Source organism: Anopheles stephensi, unplaced genomic scaffold (genome assembly GCF_013141755.1).
Source record: "Anopheles stephensi strain Indian unplaced genomic scaffold, UCI_ANSTEP_V1.0 ucontig2, whole genome shotgun sequence".
NCBI classification, from domain to species: Eukaryota; Metazoa; Arthropoda; class Insecta; order Diptera; family Culicidae; genus Anopheles; species Anopheles stephensi.
Window position 1 is genome coordinate 150,024 of NW_023405124.1, and position 21,050 is coordinate 171,073.

The 21,050-nt window shown below is 44.6% G+C and overlaps 1 protein-coding gene across 1 annotated transcript in view; it reads left to right on the forward strand.

The window, feature by feature from the left end:
• The window catches only part of LOC118515884 (semaphorin-2A-like), a gene marked incomplete at its 3' end in the record, with an annotated part of 55,759 nt that extends 40,210 nt beyond the window's left edge, over positions 1-15,549 (forward strand). The window contains exons 2-3 of the mRNA XM_036062073.1: positions 5,746-5,833; positions 15,498-15,549. Of these exons, the coding sequence (XP_035917966.1) occupies positions 5,746-5,833; positions 15,498-15,549 (140 nt within the window). The remainder of the gene's footprint in view (positions 1-5,745; positions 5,834-15,497) is intronic.
• Between the last annotated feature and the right edge of the window lie 5,501 nt (positions 15,550-21,050).

Sequence of the window (21,050 nt, forward strand, 5' to 3'; positions counted from 1 at the left end):
GTTCTCTCTTTAAAAAGAAGTTCGAATGTTTGGTTTTGTTTTTATCGCCAGAGTTCAAAGTGCGTTGCAGACGACACGAAATGGTCTTCGAAACTTGCAAAAATATCTCTAACCAGCCACCGGAACGATGTGGTAGATGAGAAGGATGAGCAAAGCAGACATCAACAGCGAGACACCGCTTTCCGAGCCAGTGTGCAGTCAACCGACTCGACCGAAATTTATTGAAATAGTTTTCCTCTTTACGGATCTGTGAAGTAAAGAAAAACGGGATCCGGAGGGAGATTTGATATGCTTCACTCTTATTGCGTTGAATGTTAACATGCTGTGTATTTGCTTATTGGCTTTATTTTTAAGTGGATAGAATATTATCGAATGTAAAAGTTAAAATAAGTTTAGCTCATGAAATATTGAATTCAAAATAATCTTTTGAAATATGTTAGCAAGAAAGTAAATCTTTCTTTTTCTTTTGTTTCAACGGCCCTGCTTATCTCATATATAAACCAAATGCTGCCTTAAAACAGCTTCCCATAAAATCTATTCCAACAGTGAAGCAATACGTCCCATTCCTTAGGCTTCCCTGCTCAGTTGGAAGACATTTCGCTGCCTTTCAATTTTACCCCTTCACACACACAAAACCCACACCGGAAAGTGGAAACATCTCTTCCGGATAAGCCTTCTCAATATTTTGCTTGCCACCTTCCAGAAACGACTCCTCGTTTTTTTGTGTGTCCTCTAGAAGCAAAACGACGCCGAACGACGAGATCCTTATGGTACATGTGTAACCTAATGTTAAACTAAATCGTACAGGGGAACGGGGTACAGTGGGAGCAGCATCCTTACCGGGTGCGTTGGTTTTTCCCTTTGCCTTATGGAAAAGAAGAAGCGCCGACACGCTCCATGGCCGGGACCATTTGTGAACTGCCAATAAGATTTATGCGTCTTGGTTTTGCGCTCCCATTCCAGTGGGCCTGTGTGGGCCGCGGCAAAGGAATTGTGTCGGGTGCGATCCTTTGATGAAAAAAGCGTTTCTCTTTTATTCTTTTCCTGTGCCACTTTCCTGTTTTTCCTCCTACTGCACTCTTCCCACCCATTGTAGCAATAAAAAGAGAATTGGTAGGGAAAAAATGTAGGTGTTCGGCACCAGCAATCAGGCGCCTCCATTTAGTGGCTGTTCCTGATGGAATTCGCTGGTCTCGCTTCCCGTGGCATTGATTGTTGGCAAGTGTGTGACTGTGCCATAGGCCAGAACGTAGCAAAAGGGGTTTTGAAACATTTTTTTTTTCATTTTGGTTCTTCGTTCTATCACACCGACTTCGCCCGATTGCTATCATTCGACGCGCCATTCCCGGGGAAACATGTCCCGATGTCATAATGGCGCAAGACAGAACAATACACAAAAAGGGACATCCGGGTGCTATCTGCCACCGTTGCTGCTGCTGCTGCCTATAATTAGACGCCGGATGCGTGATTTATTCAGCACCATTTATTTTATCTTCATCAAGCATAAAAATGTGACACGGAATCGATTCGCACATTCGGTTCGGCTACCGCATACGCCTCGCACGTCGATGATGTGTTGTGGGGCAACACTTCCCACGTGGTTTTGTTAACAGATTTCAGTCACGATCCGTGCAGACGGTGGCGTACCTTCACATTACTCCATTACGCGCGATACACTCGAACAAAAGCCATACAACGGGGCTAAACGTGCGATGCGCACCGTACCGCGGTACCCTCCCGAAAAACCGCAATTGGAAAATGATTAATGGGGAATCTATTGAAATGGAGTTGATTTATGCGCCGGGCCTCGATGGTGCCCGTGGTGTACTGCTCGGGAAATAGCGATAGACAAGAAAGAGAACAGTCGGAGCGAATGAGAGAGCGCGCGTTGAATGAATGGCAGACAGAACTCCTTCTGTGCGATGATCAATTGGCTGGAAAAGAAAACAGTTTCCTAGCGCACGATGTTGGATGTTCGGTCTTCAGGAAACGAGGTCAAGCTCGGCAAGCTCGCAGTCTATATCGGGTGCTCAGGTGTGACAGGTCCCAGTCAAAATGATCCATCCGCTTCGATGTGTCTTGCGAGCGGCCACTGGCAAACGAGGCTGCATGTTGAACATCGATAAACATCATCTTCATCGTCGACGAAACAACGGGCGAGGTTTACCTACCTTTAGCTTGTCGTTTAGTTTTTTCCTTCCCCAACCCGGTTCAAAGTGTGGCCCCCCGTCAACTGAATTGAGACAAATGATCATGAACTTTTGCACCGTGCACGTGGACGACACTTGACATTCACGATCGATTCGGATGATGGTGGATTTTTAGCGGGAAGAGCGCAAGATTCTTGGCACAGGGAATGCTTTGGAAGTTGTCGTTTGTAAACTTGAAGTTCAATAAGGCGCATTTATGATTGAGCTTTGCAGTAGCGCAACAATTTCTATGAATTATATTTAATTACTCAAGACTTTCGAAGCGGCTTGAGTACCTTTTGTGGGAGATCTATGCTGAAATGTTAGCCTCCAAACACACTTCTAGCGAATCTCAATCTATAGATTGATTAGTGGAAAATAAACGGGAGTGAAGCAATAGCTGGACAACTTCATCGAACCAATCCCAATGACTGACCTTTCATCTTGGACAAGCGGTTTGACAGCGGTTGGGCATCGGAAAACAGCTATCTAAAGTTAACATCTCTTTCCATGTTTCGATCTGGAAAATCATTTTTCCTTAGCAAAAATTCACGGCTTCCTGGGAAAAAAGCTCTTTTCGTGTGAGCAACATCAGATTTAGACTTCATTCAGAAATTTTTCACAAATATCTTCACCAAACGAACAACATACGTGTCTTCAAAACGTGAACGTTTCATTTTCACCGCGAATAAAAGGTTTCGACTGTCAGCGCTGTATCCTATTGGGATTTGACGTTTAAAATCGTTTTAGAGCGCAGGAAACAGCAACCTTCACCAACCGTGACCCAATGCTAGCTGCCAACTGTACAGCTTGTTGGCGCAATAAATTGTTGACGAGATGATCCCGCATTGCGTGCCGAAATTCACCGGTCTCGACTCTCGGCGGGTTTTCACTTGCTTTTTCTTCATCTCTCCTAGCTTCATATGAACGCAGTCTATCAGGTTGCTAAAAAGCCCGATGAAGTTGATGAAGTTCGGTTCGCTGTGATGTTTTACGTTTAAATGATTTATTTCTCCCTCGTCGGTGCACCCTATCACCTGTATCGATCACCGTCCTGTTGCTTATCGTGCCAGTTGGGGTTTGCAGGCGTGCAATAGTCGAACCTTCCGAAGCGTTTTTGGCTGTTGGCAGTAAATTATAAAAATATGAAAATCGAACCAAACGAAAAATGGCAAATAAAAGGGCCAACTGTGGTATGTGATCGCAACCGTGCCCGTAAAATCGAGTTGCTGAAAGTTGCTGAAAGTTTTACGCACCCGAGATTGGGAAGATTGCGAACGGTTCGATGCGGGTGAAACGATTGAAATAAAGCATTTTCATCAGCTGCCGGAACGGGGAAAAAAACCCTTTTGAAAGTTGGTTTTGCTGTTAAAAGCATTTTTATTGCACCAGAGATGGTAATTTGGCTGTGTTTTTGAAGAACGTTAAGTAGTGATTAAAATAAAATTTAATGCAGTGACTGTGGGCATAATAAATTCATAAGACTTAAAAGCCATGATCAATAAAATTTGAATATTTTCAAGCAATTCAAGACACAAAATAGGGAGAGCTTTAGTCGAAAAGAATAAGGATCAATAATCACCTTTTATGCAAATTCATCTCAAAAACGTATTGAACACAAATCACATGAATAAAATTCCAAGCGCACGTCCCTGTATCACATCAATTCTGATCGGTTACGGTCGATCGTGATGGCTTCAATCATCTTTACCTAATTTTGTTCACCCCCAAAACTACTCTGCCAGAGCAAAAGAAAAATAAAAGGCAAATGAAAATCATCCGTCAACGAAGCGCAAAATTCCAACTGTATTCAATTGAGCTCGTCATTTGAGGAAGAGGCAAAAAAAGGCAAAAGACTCACCCCCCCAAAAAAGGTGTATGACCAAAAATCTGATCTAAAGCAGGAAAAAAACAGTCGCCCAAAAAGGAAGGCAAAAGGACACGTTCAAGCATTAAATAAACGCTCTCAAACATTCATCCATCAGCGTTTCGCAGCATTTATGGTACGCAGTTTTGCATATATTCGCTGCTCTTCCATGCTTGGATCCATCGATTGGAATTCGGTGCCCGGTCTGCTTTTTTTCTCTCTCTCTTTTGACCCCCAGCTTTTCCATCCTTGCGTTTACTTTCATTCGAGGGCAATGCTTAGTACGATACACAGTACAAACGCAATGCACGGCGCATATCGATCATTTAGATAAACCCAATATATTCATTGGGTCACAAGGGTACCCTGCGCCCGCAACCGAAGTGCAGGCGGCCAAAAACGTGCCTTTTCAGTACAAGCAAAGCAAAAACGAAAAAAAAAGTTCAAAATGCTCCGACCAGCCGGACCGAGAACCGACCGAGCATAAAAATGCGTTCTAGCAATCGAATCAAAAATAGGTTCACTTTCGCTCACGTTCACTTTGGTTTGCTTGAGTATACTTCTTGTTTTTTTGTTACATTTTATTTTACCCGCTTTTCCCATTTTGGTACAGGAAAAAAATGGCGAGCCTTTTTCCAGGGTGGCTGTTCCGATGCAGTCTCGGAATGCTGCTCCACAAAACGCATGGCCCTGTGCAGACAGAATGTAAACACTCAGACCATTACGATTACGGTGGCGCGAAAGAGAGAGAGAAAGAGAGAGAGAGAGTGAAGGGCAATGGTCAAGGCATGAAGGGCGAGGCATAAGCCCCACACACTTCCCCGGGTGCTTCTTTTCCGCTTAACTCATCGCTTAAACGACAGGAGAAAACGGCTGCATAAAACGTTGGCAGAATGAATACATTTGCATGGAAAATCAAATATTTCTTCACTTTTCTGTCATTCGGTGGTGCCGGGCCTTTTCCTCGTTTTTTTTTTGTCTGCCTGTGTGTGTGTGTGTTTTTGTTTCGCCTTAAGTTGCTGGGGTGTTTTTGGATCAGATTTGGGTGCTCCACTGGCAAAGATTTGCTTTCCGTTACACACACACACACACGCCCTTTTTTTGGTTGGTTGGGCAAATGATGATGGAAGCTGTAGCGAAACAGTAGCTTATGCACACGTACAATACAGGCTACAGGCAAACAAACACTCCCATATCCACTCCGTAACCGTATGCTGGACGGATGCAAATGGATTTAACAAACAAACACGGTCACACACACAAGGAAAGGAAAAGCCTAAGGGAAAAAAAAGGGAGATCGACGAAAAACGGAAAAGAAAGTCGTTGCGCCCAGCCTGTAAATCCTAACCCAAAACAAAGCAGCGCCAAATCCCAAAACAAAGCCAGTCGCCGTCGTATTTTCTCTGCTGGCACGAAAAGATGCCCTTGTCTCAACACTGCGTTCGTGCTTTATTTTACCATTCCCGATTGTGCTCCTTTCCACCGCTCTATTCACGATAATTTTCCAGTCCGAACAATTCCGAACCGGAGAAGAAGAAGAAAAAAAAAGGAACCAGCAATCCAAATCCATTCTTGTACATCGCCAGGAGTGCTTTGTCTCAAAACTGTGTATATGTAAGGTTTTTTTTTCGCTCTGTGTGTGTGTGTGTTTTTTTTTTGGCTCACTCTATTCTTCTCTCCTGCTTGCAGATCACGTACGGGAGTTCCAGTGCGGCAAATTCTACTACCGAACGTTCTACATGGACGAGGACCGGGACACGCTGTACGTCGGTGCCATGTAAGTACGACCGTGTGCAACAGTTGAAGAAGCATGCCGAGCGGGATCTTCGGGTGGGGTGGGTTGATTATTGTTTGATTTTTATCGCAGGATTAGCTGGGAATAAATCGAATCCCGGGCAATCAGAACGACGGAATCCCGTTGGCTGGATGGACGGAATGGAAGGGCAAGATGGATGTCGACGTGATCTGTGATAAATGGTTTCGGTTGTTAATTTGTTGCAAATGACTTACGATGACATGGATGTTTGGCATGTGTGTGTGTGTGGTTGGAATTTGAAATTCCAATCCACCACCATTGTCTTTAACACGTCTGAAGCGGCTAAGGATGGCAAGTGAATGAGTAAAGTGGGTCATGGGTAGCTTAGGGGTTTCGTTTTATTTGGAGCGATTTTCATCTGATCGACTGATTCGAAGAAAGGCAAGGTTTTTATAGAAGATTGCCAAGATTTCAAATCTAGACGTTGAGTTGGTGAAATTGTAGTTTTACCATTTGATTTTTTTAATTCGGTGCTGCAAATGACCTTTCAAATTTGACTTCTTCGGAAGTCTTTAACATCTTGAAGCTCTCAGTGAAGCTAGGTGACTCACATAATGAACCAACAACCATGGTTCTCTTGACAGGGCTTCTATACAGTTGAAATTGTCGTCTACTTTCCCTTTTACCAGATCAAATGATACCATCTGCTCTTGGGATTAAGATTGCTCTGAGCACCTGATATTGGATATGCGGAGGTTCAAGTTATCGTTCTGCAAAAGGAAGAACAACTCTGAAAAATGAGAGAAAGTTCCTGACGATGCTTCAGATTTTGTCTGATTTTCTGTCTGATCTGAATGTATTGTCATACAGATTTTACTGAAGTTATAACTTGAAAATGCAACTCCAGAACGCCTGGACATCTATCCTCGTAAGGATATATCTCTATTTGGGGAGGAACGGTGGCCAAGGCGACAGGACCGAGGATCAAATTCAGGACGCACTATCCAGCTACAGCTAAAATAAAGACAGAAAGACAGAAATGGCAGGCCGAGACCTTTCAAGATTATAGTCCCATGAAAGAAACAGAGATTCCAGTGTACTCTGTGGTGATCAGATAGATTTTCTAGCTCATACTACCGTCTAAATGATCATTTGTTATCGTTCAGGAGATTATTGAATAAAGTCTTCATCAATATATTAATAGCAATTTTATGGCGCAATGCACAATATGGGATCTTGAGCACTCAGTACTTGCTTGGTACGTGAGAAGTTGTGGATATCGTGAGCCCCACAGTCCTAACGAGCTTGATGCTTTAATTTATACTTACAATAGCTACACATTTGCTTTGTCCGATGATTATCGATACCTACTTATTTCACTAATTACATAACAACCATCTTAGAATCAGCTTACAGCACGCCTATCAGCCAAACATGTAAATCTGCCCATCTTTCCATTACCTCCGATCCACCAATCCATCCCAGGGCCCTTAATTATCGACATTGAAACTTGATTAACATGAAACAAATCAGCACATTATCTCATCGCCTTGACATAATTTTCATAACCCCCAGCGGCATCTCGTGCTTGATAACACAGCCCGCCCAAAGCTCAGCAGGCAGCGAAAATGGTAGGCTTCGCTGTATCTCGGTACACACGCCCGGTACACCAAATTTATCCATCAAAATTAACCCATTTTATGCACTGTCCTCCCCCGGCTCTTTGTCTTGCACACAGCGCTCGTTCGGCTACATACAGCTGGCAGGCCTTAAATGACAAAAGCAAGCGATTATGCGATAATCCGATAATAATTTTCTCCATCAGAGCCATCCGCTCAGCCTATCGCTCTTTGGGCCGCATTATATCTTCCCATCGGCATCATTGTTTTACCATGCTTTGACGTTGATGTCGTGTCGACGGTGATGTGTGCGTGTGTGCGCGGGTAAAGGCCACGGCACTTAAACATAATAATTCCCCAAACTCTCTCTCTCTCCTCTCATTGAAACAATGAAGCAACCGGCGAGGGCAAACCGCTTTATGCTGCAAGGTTTTTGGTGGTACGCGCGAAACGCTGCAGCCAAAGCACTGATGATGGTGATGTGATGTCTCGCTGTCTGCATTCCTGGGCTTAGATAGTGTGAGAGGGTACGGGACCTATTTTTGGAAGCACCTTCTAATTCGATTGTCCTCCAGGGAGAATAATGCTCGGGCCGAAAAGCGCAACTTTCGACCTTTCTAAACAACGCACACACAGCGCGCTTGATTCATAATAAATCAGGATCAAAGCTCTTCTGCGTGTGGACATGCGTCAGATGTACTGCGCTTTTCTGTTGTATAGGGAAGCAGAGATTTAAAAAAAACCTCCAATCCCAGTACATCTTGCACAGGTTAAAAGCAAACTCCGTCGCTGCAAGCAAATTGAAAGTGAAAGACAACTCATTTCCTATTAAGTTGTTTCCCTGATCTGCAGTTAGAAAGCATCTCCAGCAACTCCGCCCAAGAGTGCGCCACGGGTAAAAGCTGTTCCATTTTGCGCTGGCAGTACAGCACCACCCGTTTTAGGCGATGCGATAACGATGTAAACCGAATCCATCCCATTTGCCTTCCCTTTGGTCGGGAAATGGTTTGCAAAAAGAGCTCACCTTCGAGGTGAAGCCTCCGTGAGCCTTTGGAGTTGAGACGAGGACCGTGCAGCGAAACCACGGGTAGCACACCCGGCCGTCCGCCCGGCATAAAACAAACAGTGATGAAGATTTAATGGGATGCGTCACGTGCAGAGCACGTGTGAAGACAAACTCCCGGCCAATCACGGCTCGGCTCGACGAAGGTGCCAGCAGCATCGAGATTAGACGCGGGCCAAAGGCTTAAGCAGGTATTGCTTTCCCGGGGTAGGTTCCCAACTCGCCAACTACCCGTCTCCCGGGTCCCGCTTCACCGACCAAGAACACACAGGAAGTGCTCGGATTGATGAGGATAAGAATGATGTTGCCGACGGGCCGAGGACGAACCCGATGATGAGCACGATCAGGTCTGGTAGGTCTGGCAGGGTTTCGGGTTTTCGGGATTTCGGTAAATATTTTACCACCTGAAACTTGGCACCCACCTCATCCCATCTCATCACCACACACCCACCTCAGGTCATGATGCCGGGTTGGGGCAAAAGCAAAGTTTGTTCGAAAATAATCATCACATCGTACTTATTACGGTGAGTTGATACTGCGGTAACACTTATGAGCTGCGGGTAACGATGGTGACGATACCAACCTCCCTTGCTTGGTGTCCTTTTCCAACCCCCCCTCCAACAGCGAGATGTGTTACGTGTGAGGGTTTCTCCCGAAAATCCTTCCCGCATTCCTTCGACAGGCGCCACCACCGCAAAACCCCGAGCTGAGGTTTCACACTAACGAAGCCAATTTTAATTACTTGTACCCGACGATCCAGTCCAGTGTGCCCGGAGACTTTCTTCAAGGGCCTGCCGGTGAATAATGAGAACCTGGTGTCACATTGCCATATTATCAGTTACCTGGAAGCGCTTGCTGTAAGTGGAGTCCACAGGGTTGTGTATGTGTGTTTGCCCACGTACACCACGCTACGAAGGGCGATGTTTTAACACGGCGCAATGGCATTTCAGTGAAGCTCTCTCTCTCTCACTCTTTCTCGCTCTACACTTTGCCGAAAATTTACACCATTCGCTGGGTCGAACCCATCACGAACCGTCATCATCATCCATCAATACGGGATTATTTCCCAACCGATGCGGTGGGAACCGGCTAACAAATACCCCGTGTCCCGGTGTGTGTGTGTGGTTTGTTTCGCACTCTCAATCCAATCCGGAGGCACGGCCAAATCGTTCGCAGCTCGGCAAGCGTCTAAGCTGTTCCGCTGTGCGTGGTTTATTTAATTGATACTAAAATTGCTTCCTAATGAGTGGTGTTTGGATTAATGAGAAATCGGTAGATTATTTTCTAGTCGGATGGGAGGTTTTTCCACGAGGCTTAACGGGAAGGTTGGCTGTAATTTGTTTGCTACTGGAAATGTTAAATAGGATTATTATTGGATGTACAGATGAACATCTCTTCGAGTTGTAAAATTTGATGCTACGGTTCCACTTGATAAAGAAATGTTTCCTGATTTTTCCAAAATAATAGTAAAAGTGTTTTCGAATTGTCAATACTATCTCGTTGAGAATTTTCTTGGAAAACTGTTAGTCACTGTTAGATGGTATATGGAGTATTTCAATGAGAAGAAAATCCCAATCGATTCATCCTAATTTCTTGAAAGTCTGCCTTCAAATTAACTCTCAGGATTTTAAAACCCATTTGTTTATATCATGCAGGACTAACTTCATGTCAAATCACTCGTAGAGCGCGACGAACATCATTACAACAGCATTAAGAAGCAACTATTTGCGGCTCCGTCTCGTTTGTTTAATCCTCTGCAAAACGCAACACACCGCAAGACACCACAAACCCCCACACATAATACGCTAATTTGTCTTTGCTTCACATCGCCCACCACTGCTTCGAAGCTGTTCGCGAGGGTGGCCAGAAAATCTGTGGGCTAATTTGTCAAAAAACTGACAGATCGTGTCTGTGTGTCCCGTAGCTCAATTAGAGCATCTTTCGTGTGTCCGTCAGAGATACAGCCACACGAAATCTTCCAGTGGCGTGTGGGCTGGCCGCACAATCAACAGTTAGGTCCTGCTGGGCGCGTTTATCCCGGTACGATTATCGACAACAGGAGTGCAGGAGTGAGCTATCGAGATATCCGGCAGTCGGCAGATTAATCAGTAAACCTAGGAGGGGAGTTTGATATACTTCGGTCGCGATAGAAGCTAAAATATGTTAATGTCACTTCCTAATGAATTGAGCATTTTTCTTAATTTTTTCGCCACTCTTCTATCGGCCATCGTGTCTTATCGTGTTCACTATTGCGGGAAGTGTATCCGGATTTGGATTCAATGTTCTTCAGTCGATTGGACACTATGATGAGCACAAGCAGAAATTCACACAATCAAACTCGTCTAGGGTGGGGGGGAAAAGTCCCCGTCCGAGAAAGAAAAATGAACACGCGACGAGCAAAAACAAAGAGAAAGCTGGAAGAACAAAGTTTGAAGCATCTGACAGTGATAAGATAAGAGAGTGAAAGAAGCTGTGCGTTTCGGAAGCAAATTGAAATAAATTTTTCAACCCAACTCCACCACTACTCTCTCCGTTTACCGTCCAGTTTTACCTTCAATCCACCGACTAGTGACAGAGACTTTGGCGATCTTTCGTTTTGCGCGCTTTATTTTAGCACAATGCGGTAGGCTTCTCGGGCACATTCTATTCCAGCTGCTCATCGCTTCTGTCAGTGCGGAGTGCGAAAGAGCACCGATAATCCAGATGGGAAAATGGAACCGGCAGAAGGTAGAGAAAGTTTCCTTCGCCAGCATTCCTGCTTTACTTGTGCTGCTCGTGCACAGAGACAGAGTGAGCAAAAAATTGGCGCTCAAGAAAAGATGAGACTTTGAGATGGGAGAAAACCAAAGAAAGAAGCGAATCAAAAGTTCATCCGTTGAATGGAATCATTTTGTTTTTTGCTGCCCGGTAGCTCACCTTCACAGTCAGAAGACAACCAGCATCAAACGTCTTAACGCTGACGCTATCTACGGGAAGATGATGACGGTGGACCGGTTCAGACCCCCCTTCTTTCCCAGCCAGCAATTCTTTCCAGCCTTTCATGTGTTTCCTGACACTGGCACAGTTTCTGTTGTTGGTGGCCTAGTTTTTACTGGCTCATGCCGCTTTCAAAATACAGCTGACGTTTGCAGCACATTCTTCGTGGAAAAGTGCAATTCAGTGGAGAACGAAATAAGGAAGAAAAAGCACGCAAAAGCCCGGCTTTTTTTTCGGTGGATGTTTAGCAGTTGGAAAATTTGTCATAAATTCCAATTAGTGTTTCGTTGTGGGATCTATTTTCTCGGAACAGATAAACTGTTCCGAAAGTATCACTTACGTACGGAAGAAAAAGAGTGAATCCAATTTCTTACGGAAAAGTCCTTGAACTGATTATCTGTTCCATCATTTTTGTTCCGTTTCTTGAAGTTTAATATTGTCTTAAAGCTCAATACAAGCGCTGCTCTGCTTGGGATATACATTGACATGTTTGAAGTGACCTTTCAAACGCCGCAACTGAAGCTCAAGAGGATTGCAGACTTTGAAATATGTTTTTATATCAACGTCCGTTAAAAACCTCATTAATAATCACAGTCACGTAGATATCAGCAGGGATTGTGGGCTGGACTGTTTGATGAGATTGAAAAGAAAGGTTCCTAGAAACTGAAAGATTCGTCGAGAACGGCAGGCATCAAAATTGATTACAAATAAAATATAAAAATAGAGCATGGATCCTATTGCCCAAAATATCATATTTAACATAACAAATAATTCCTACTGTTACACTACTGCCACAAAATACAGCCAAATAACTGAAAACATAACCCAGCAACATAAAGAAAAACCTCATCTCCGCAGTGATAAAGCTCCAAATGAAATAAATCAACCAACCAACGAGAAAAAAACCCTACCAGCGTTGGAAATATGAAAACAGGAGATAAATGGCAAAAAACGATGAACAATACACAAAGCGGAACGATTTCGTACGTCCCTGTCGGAGGCTCCAACTTCAACCGGCTAACCAGCATCAAACTCCGACCGTGGGACACTCGCTGCGCCACTCGGTAAACGCCTTTCGCAGGGCACCAAATTAAATTATCCCGTCGGTTTTGCAGCGAGTGGCGAAGAAAGTTTCCAATTTTTTTTTGTTCGTCCGTTCGTCTCGTCGCTTCACTCAAGTGCTTCTCTCAGGGTTTGAAGCGCATAACGGCACATCGTCCTTTGGTTGGTCCTGTTTGGTGTTGGGGAAGTCGCAATGTAATTTATTTTGCTGAGCTCCAAACACACGCACACACCTTCCAAAGATGGTCGTTTCCGCCCAGGGTAACGGTGGCTTATTTACCTGCTCCAGTTTCCGGATGCCCACTCCGGTACGCACGAAGACACGCACAATGTTGAAGAGCGAAATTTGATCCGAAAACAGTGGATAAGGCCGCGGCTCTGTTGCGATGCTTTTGAGCCTCGGTTTTCACAAGATTGGGTACTTTTGCGATCGAACGGGGAAGATTCGCGAAGCGCGCTAATTTCCCTTAAGAGTTTGAAGTCAACGGGGCTCAGCCAAAGGCAAGCGTTCGACGAAGGTCACAGCGAGAAACAGTGACGAGATGAAACTCCCCACCCAAAAACGAGTTGCCTACCAAGGTGGAGAAGCGTCAAAAAGCTCCATTAATGAAAAGATAGCTTCAAGTAGGCTTTACACCGCTCCGTATCCGGAAGCTTCAGACGAATTTCTCCAAGGAGATAGCAAACAGTCACACGTCATTTGGTTGCCTGTTAAACTGTCCTGGCAACGGACTATTTTTATGTTATCCTTTTTGGGCTAAGAATGTGGGAGGGATAGATGGACCACCCTAATTGCCGACCGTGTTGTGTTTTATGCTGACGGTAGCACAATTTAATTGCAGCACATTAGGACACCCACTTTGGGAGTCCATCCTCGCAAAGGTATCCATTACAGTGGGCTATCCCCATTCCCAAGGAAGCTCCACCCCAATAAAACACCCAACCGATTTCGATTTCCGAAGCTCCGAACCGCCGGCAGGGTCCTCCGGAATAGGGAAGAAATAAAGATTGACTCAGACTTTGGGGGCTGGCGGTAAAATCGGGAAACAACTGACTCAACACAAATAACTCCTTCCGTTTGCGGTTCCGTTACCTTGTGCCAGGGATGCGTCCCTGAACCCCAAGAGGACGGCCGGACACACGCACCGTAACAGCTGTCAGATTTTATCAAACCGGAAAACGGATGCAAGATATAGGCTGCCAGTAGCTTTTCGTACCTTTTCCGGCCTTCTTTTGCGTGCGCTGGGTTCCGCTCGTTTGGGCCACCTCCCTTTTTCGCCTCGAGGAATCCTCACTAGATGGCGCCGTTTTTCGACTTTCTCGCTGTTGTTGACCGTGGAGCGGTACGGTAAACCAGGATCCGGGGATGGTGGGTAGTCTATTACGCTGGATAAATATTTAATATGTTTCCGACCGAAAGGTGTTTTATTTCGGAATCTCAATTGATGGATCGACACAGCGGTGGTGTTGTGTCGTCGGTTTTTTGGAGTTCGGTGTGGTAAAGTTCGGTACAGAAATTGCTAATGAAGTACGACCCGGACTCTTCGCCTGTGCTGCCCGAAAAACCGCGGAAACTGTGGCAGCTACTGAACTGTGAGACAAGAGAACGAGTGAGCGATCGAGAAAGAGAGAGAGAGATAGAGAGGGAGAGAGAGAGAGATAAATAATTCATAAAGTGTGCGAATCGGTCTCTAACGGTGCGGTTTTTGTGCCGGCCTGACTTTCCGGTGGTCGCTTCCAAGTCTTCTTACCGCCCGATCCGATCCGTTTCGCTCCTGATTGCCCGGTATTGCCCGTCTCTTCAACATCAACTTCAAGTGTATTCTTACGCACTTGTGCGAGGCCTGGGAAAATTGCCTCCGGTAATAGGCGATGGAGGTGATGGAGAATGGTGTGTTGGCGTCCGGGTACTGGGATGGACATGGGCAAGACCGGAAAGGCCACTCCGGTGAACCTGATGCCCGCAGGTTTCATGAGGCGGAAAATAATTTACGTGCAAGCTAAACTTCGCTTGATGAAGGCAACGGCCAGAGAGAGAGAGAGAGGGCAAGTAAAAAAAACACCAACGAAGGACTGTACTAAGTGCGTCACGAGTGGATCGATTCATGGAAATTGTTGGCTGAGAAGTGCTGGGAAGGTTGTCCGGAATGTTGATGAAGCTGCTTAGTAACGGTTGGAGTGGGGCCGAAGCGGTCGGGAGCGACGTGAGGAGTTTTAATCTCACGCTGGTGTCTATTTCGGCTGTTTATGCTAACACCATGAACTTGAGGTGCTTTTTATCGACACCAAAGCGTTTTTACGATGATTTGGCGATTTTTTGGTCGGTGTGGCTGTGCGGTGCTGCTTCACGGTAAGCGATGAGGTGTGGTTCCTGGTTGGATATTTATAGGTTTAATTTGTTTTACTACATTATTAAAGTTAGAGTACGATTGTGTGCGATTGAAATTTGTGTAATCCGCATAGTTTGTGCCGTTAATGTACTGAGCGATATTCTATGAATAATTTGAAATAAGATTCTATCTGTTCTTAATAGCTTCATAAGCAAATTAAAAAGGGAATAGATGGATAATTCTCTTCAGCTAATTAGGCATACTATAAAACTCTAATTTAATAAAACTCTATTTATTAACCGTCGAGTCGGTCGGTTTGCTGAAGCGATAGCGAGACCGAACTTCACACTACAGGCTCGGGGATCGAATCTCATCCTGACCGTTTCCTCTTGCTGCGTTGCCTTTTATGCTTTTTGACCTGCGTAACCGTTAGACTCTTGTTAGCGCTATAAACACGGAAGAATGTCCTATTCAACAACAAGCCATAATGAGGGCCTTAGTGCCTAAACAGATCACTTGACATAACCTTTGATGTACCTTTTATGTAAAATTCAGTTTTTTTCTTTAATTCCTTATTATACTATTTTTCCTTAAAACTTTTCTCTAATATAATGTTTTATTCAAACCTTTTTCAGGAACCGGGTGTACAAGCTTAACTTAAAAAACATCAGCATGACATCGTGTGAGGTAAGTGCTTCAAATCGAACAAGCAGCTCCTTTCTACGTGCTTTCGATAATTAATTTATTATCAATAGCAACATAAACACCGGGTGTTCCACCATCCACATTATCAATCGACTTTGAAGTACTGTTTTCGATTAATAGCTTCCCTCCGATCAAGCACGAACCCGCCACTCTAGGCACGGGAAGCAATTCACCAAATGTTTTTCTCTGCATTTTCGTCTCCCCGTGCCGGGCACGCCGCCACCACCGCCACCCAAAACCATGCTCGATAAGCTAAACTGGCAACACCGGGTGCAGTCTAGCGCAGTTTGGGTGAAGTTTTCCATCTGCAAACCACATCAAACAGAATAGTTTTGCCCTGTACGCTCTCTTCCCCTCCGTTGATGTTCGGGTATGTAGGGCTCGGGCTTTTGCCAAAACCAGCGGGAAAGCTATTTCTGCGGTCATTTTGGGTGTTTGTTTGTTTGTGTTAGTGTGTGTGTGTGTCTGTCTGCTTTGAAATGAAACAAAAACAAACTCCACCCCTTCCCCAGATAAAAAAAAACTCGCCCGGTGGAAAATATCCACACACACACACATACAAGTGGCCAATACAGTGGCCCCGAAGGTGATGTCAGGTGAGCTGTGCTGGCTCCCTTACGGTGATGAAACTAACGTACGAATTCAAATCAATTGATCTTTCCTTTTACCCCTTGGTGCAACCGTGCTCGGGGTGTGCCTCGAAAAAAAGCGCACCCTGAATGCACATCGACAAATCGACCCTGGCAGTGAACGAAATAAAAAAAGCCAACACTAAAGCAACCCGTTTAGACTGAGTCATTTCCGATGGAGCACTTTTCGGAGCACGAGGGAAATTGTTTTGACCCCACCAGTATTCACAAACGCTCTCAAAGCACCCTCGCTGGGGGTTTTCCCGTGCTTCTGTTTCGTGGTGGATGCTTTCGATTATCGCATGATCTGAAAGATGCACCACGCTTGCCGTGCAGTGCAGTTTGGGAAGCTAGAATGACGGGGAAAAGCAACACACAGAAGAAGAAAAAAACACACACACATCAACCTGTGGTATCACCACCAGTTCCTCCCAAAAGACAGGACGTCCGGTATCCGGATGCGGAATTGATGTGTTTTTCCTTCGCTGTCCTTCTCTTTTTTCCTGTTGGCTTTTTTTTGCCGTTCCATACCCGTCTGCACATTGTTTGCTGGGACCGGCAGTGGTATTGGCCACACGTCGTCGGGTATCTTGTGAACCGGGCATGTTTATTTCCCACCGTTCCAAACACACACACACACACACACACACACACAAGGGGGTGCTCATACACAAAAGTGGAGCTATTTGACGATAAAATATATTGTTTCTCGATCAAAGCGATTCCGCGCTCTTGGTTGGAACCGTGGCTTATACGCTTTGGGAAAACCGGATGTGTTCTCCTTGGGGTGGCTTTTCTTTCCCTGCTTAAGTTAATGGTTTGGTTATGGTTTTTCTATTTCCTAGGGAAAGTCAAACCCATGCTAAATGACATTGAATGGTGCTTTTAAGTGGCTGGGTTTGGTTTTTTGTTCGCCTTGTCGCAAGTCAAATGACAGTTGTAATAAAAAAATCTATTGTTTGAATATTGGAAGAGACATTAAAAAGCGGCTACATTTGTCGGAGTTGTTTTTTGCTTCATATTTGCTGCTCTATAAATAATCATAGCAATTGAATTTCTGATGGGTGGATGAAGTGATTGAAGTTCTATTAATGGTACACACTCGAAGTAACCTCCCTATGTTTGTTCTCTCATTAAATTAAAATCGAATAAAATTATTGCCTATTAAGGTTATCAAAAAAACTCATGAAAACATTAAAAAGCAATTTTATTCTTAACAAAAAAAAACACCAACAAAAAATCACGTCTTGTTCATCAGTAAAATTACAATTTCAACTTCAAGTCGACTGGCCGTTACTATCACGCTCACAAGGTGTTAGTTGGTGCTGTGTGCTACAGCAAGTCGTTACCCAAGCCGGACAACCTTTAAGGGAAGATTCAATGGACGATATGTATTAAAAAAAAAGTAAACCGGAAGCCACCAAAGCAACACAACATGGAAACGCTCCAATTCCTTCCTACAACCGGCGGGAGCTGGCGAAAAAAAGCGACGTAAGCCGCTCGTTTCGTCAACCGCAGCGCTTTTATTTTGTGTGTCTGCTTTTTTTCCCCCCACTTTTTCCAGAAGTTGCATATCCCTTGTGGAAAATTCACGGATTTGCACCGTTCTCACATGTGGCTTTCGGAGGACCACACACACACTCTTGTAACTCCTCTCCAGCAAACTAAATTAATTACTACCGGAGTTAAAATGCAGCTGATGTCGTTTTTTTCTATTCGCTCGCTCTTTCTTTCCTGGGCTGTATCTCCTATCCGCACGTCCGGTTTGCTTTCTTTGGCGGGTCCCACCATCCTCGAACCGTATACTCTTCTTGTAAAGCTTTCGCGACGGCAGCACTGTTTCGGGTTTTTCATAGCCATGGAGATTTTCGTCGAGGTTGCAGTTTTACAGCTGCACTATTAAGGACATGCAGTAGCGGCATAAAAAAAGAGTTAGCTCGCTCCATGACTTGGTAAATAGGGTTTCCAAGAGAGTTTTTTTTTGTATGTTTCCCTTTTCCTCTGGTGGTCCTTCCAGATTTGCGAGAGTGTTAGGGAAATCTATCGCGCGGTGACGGAGAGGTTGCGAATAGGTACAAGTTTCGTTTATTATTTTTGTTCCATCCATTAAAACTGAGCACCAACCAAACAAAAGGTGAGCTCACTTGTAAGCGTAGAAGCAACACTAACGATGCGTTTTCTGAAGGGACAGGCAACAGCAAAATGGGTTTGACTTTAAGGATTTGTTTCTGTACAATGCCTAGAATGCTCTGATTGCTCTAGGTAAAGGATTTTGTTTTATTGTTGCTTAATAGATAAAAGTACGAGAGAATGAAAAATTCCTTTAAAAAGCGAAGACAATTCTACTTAATTCATTGCTTCAACTTCAAGTGAACGTAGAATAGGAGAATCCCCCGCTTGTCAATCTCCTGTCTCCGATCAAAAATCCCATCATCATCATCACTCGACTCCTGCAATCAAGCAACGACAGTGACCTTTCTTATTAAATTACGCCAGTTTCTCTCGTTCTCTTGAGAAGCCAGTCTGGACCACTAGACTAAACTCAATCCTGGCCGGCCCGAATGTCCAAACAAATGTCACGCTGGGACGTATTTGTCTCCGGAGGGCGTTTTTTTCCCCCCCAGCAGAACCACGGTCGGAAACGAAATGCCGAAAAACCTCGCAAGGTATGACCAAAGTGAGTGGGCCACCAAAAGCACGCCATCATTGAGATATTCGTGCGCCACCTGAGGCAGTTGCGTGGTGCGTGGTTGGCAAACCACTGTCAGGAAGAGAGGCAGAAATAAAAACAAAAATTCGGATGAAAAAAAGACGATGTAATGAAGAAGTGAACGAGCAGAATAGAAACCAAACACACGGACACACAGAGAGAGAACGAGCAAAGTCACAAAACCAACCTCAAGTGGATATGTCTCCAGGATATTCGGAACATTTTAAGAATGCCGCTCACAAATTCCACCTCACGTTTCTTTTTCCGGATGGCTCGTATGGATGCAGAACGTGGACACGTTACCGTAATGGTTTCGGGGATCGTATCGTCTTGACGAGTGTACCTTGGCTGTATCGTGTACTCGGGGCCAGGATAATGGTACGGATAAACGCCGTACCGTAAGGGATCATCCTGTCACCTTTTGACGTTTCATTTCTAGCTCTCTCTCTCTCTCTCTCTCTCTCTCTCTCTCAATGTGTTCGGTTATTCATGGTCTGTATGTTCTACTTCCTTTTTTTCCCCCACCCGAAGTGCGGAAGTATCACAAGCCATTAGAAGCAACCATCAAATGTGGCTATTCCAAGGATAAGAGATCATCTGTTGGAATCGTTATCGATAGCTTCGATAGCTTAAAAGGAATGACTTTTTCGTGGATGTGTGTGAGTGTGTGTTTTCGCTCGGCCAAAAGCGTCATTTGATAGGGAATTTAATTTTACTGCTAATCGATCTATCTCCCTACAGCAGCCAACCGATTATGATCCTATCCCGGATGGCTTTGGATGTGCATTCGCTGAAACGATTTCCACGGCTAGCTTCAGCCGTGTGCTTAGATGTGGGTCAGATTGGATTGGATTTTGGGGCACGAAATTGTCGTTGCTAGGGTGAGATTAAATACTGCTGACTTGCATTTAAATGATTCGTGTATTTACTCCGAGTGGTATGCAGAGCGTTACAGACGGTAAGACGAAATGCTGAAGAAGCTGAGTTTTTTATGTATTTGAAGATTCTTAGGGGATCTCCAACTTTGGGTAGATAGGTTGCAATCCATGGCAGAATCTTTGGAAGATTCTTATAAATTCTTGAACTTACAATCTTGAAACACATCGTCTTGTATATTCGTCAATTTATAGTATGTAATGTTTCATCCAATAGTATTATGAAAAGTCTCGCCCCAACCGGGTCCTGATTATGAGATCCTACTTTTGATGCTCATATTCTTCATACAATTCATTTTACTCTCATATGGCCTTGTGGAGACAAGTCTTAGAATATTTCCAAAGTCATTTACAACTATTTGCTTAATTTTAATCCTATGTATGCTGTTAATATGCAGAACCTAATGAAAGTAAAGTATTTTATAGCGTTGATGTTTACCTTCAATTCTTCCTGCAGCATGCTTCTAATTACGATCACTGTGATAGCAACCTATTAAATGTGCTTGCGTGATCCTGTTGACCATAAAAGTGTGCATCATTTTTTATGGTCCCATGCAGGAAAGGAAATGAAATGTGTACTGATAAAAAGAGCACAGCAAACACAACACCTACACTGACCGGAAATCGAACTGTCACCGATGGTTGCGAACGTCTGATAAAAAAACAGCTCCCCAGCGAAACATTGGTGATTCTTGGAAGAGATTTTGCTCACGACATGCCGAACACGGAGGTCAAAGCGGGCAGTGGCCATTTAGTGTCACCCGGCCCAGTTGCCTTCATCCGGAAAGCACAGCCACGAGTTCCCGGCGAGAAGACGATGATGACTCGGCACGAACACTGCGTTGGCGTTGGCGTTTTGGCATTGGCTAGCCTTTTTAACGCAGCCAAATCAGCCATTTGGCTGCGGGGGATGAGAGAAAGAGAGAAGCAAAACAAAAACCTCTGCTAAGCCCGCCCTAGGCGTCAGCATCCCATAAACATTGGCTAGGGTTTTCGTTGGGGGTTGGATTAGTTAAACGAGGGAACTACGAGGACGACGACGACAGTAGATAAGCCATAAATGATATGTGAACGATTAACATTTATGAGCTCCGAAGCTGCACTGATATCCTTCGCTCGAGGGACATACGGCCCTTCTTTTCTCCCCAACAGGCGGATTGACCCCCCCCAGGAGAAAGGTCCGGCCCGTTTTTGGGTAAACAAACTGTC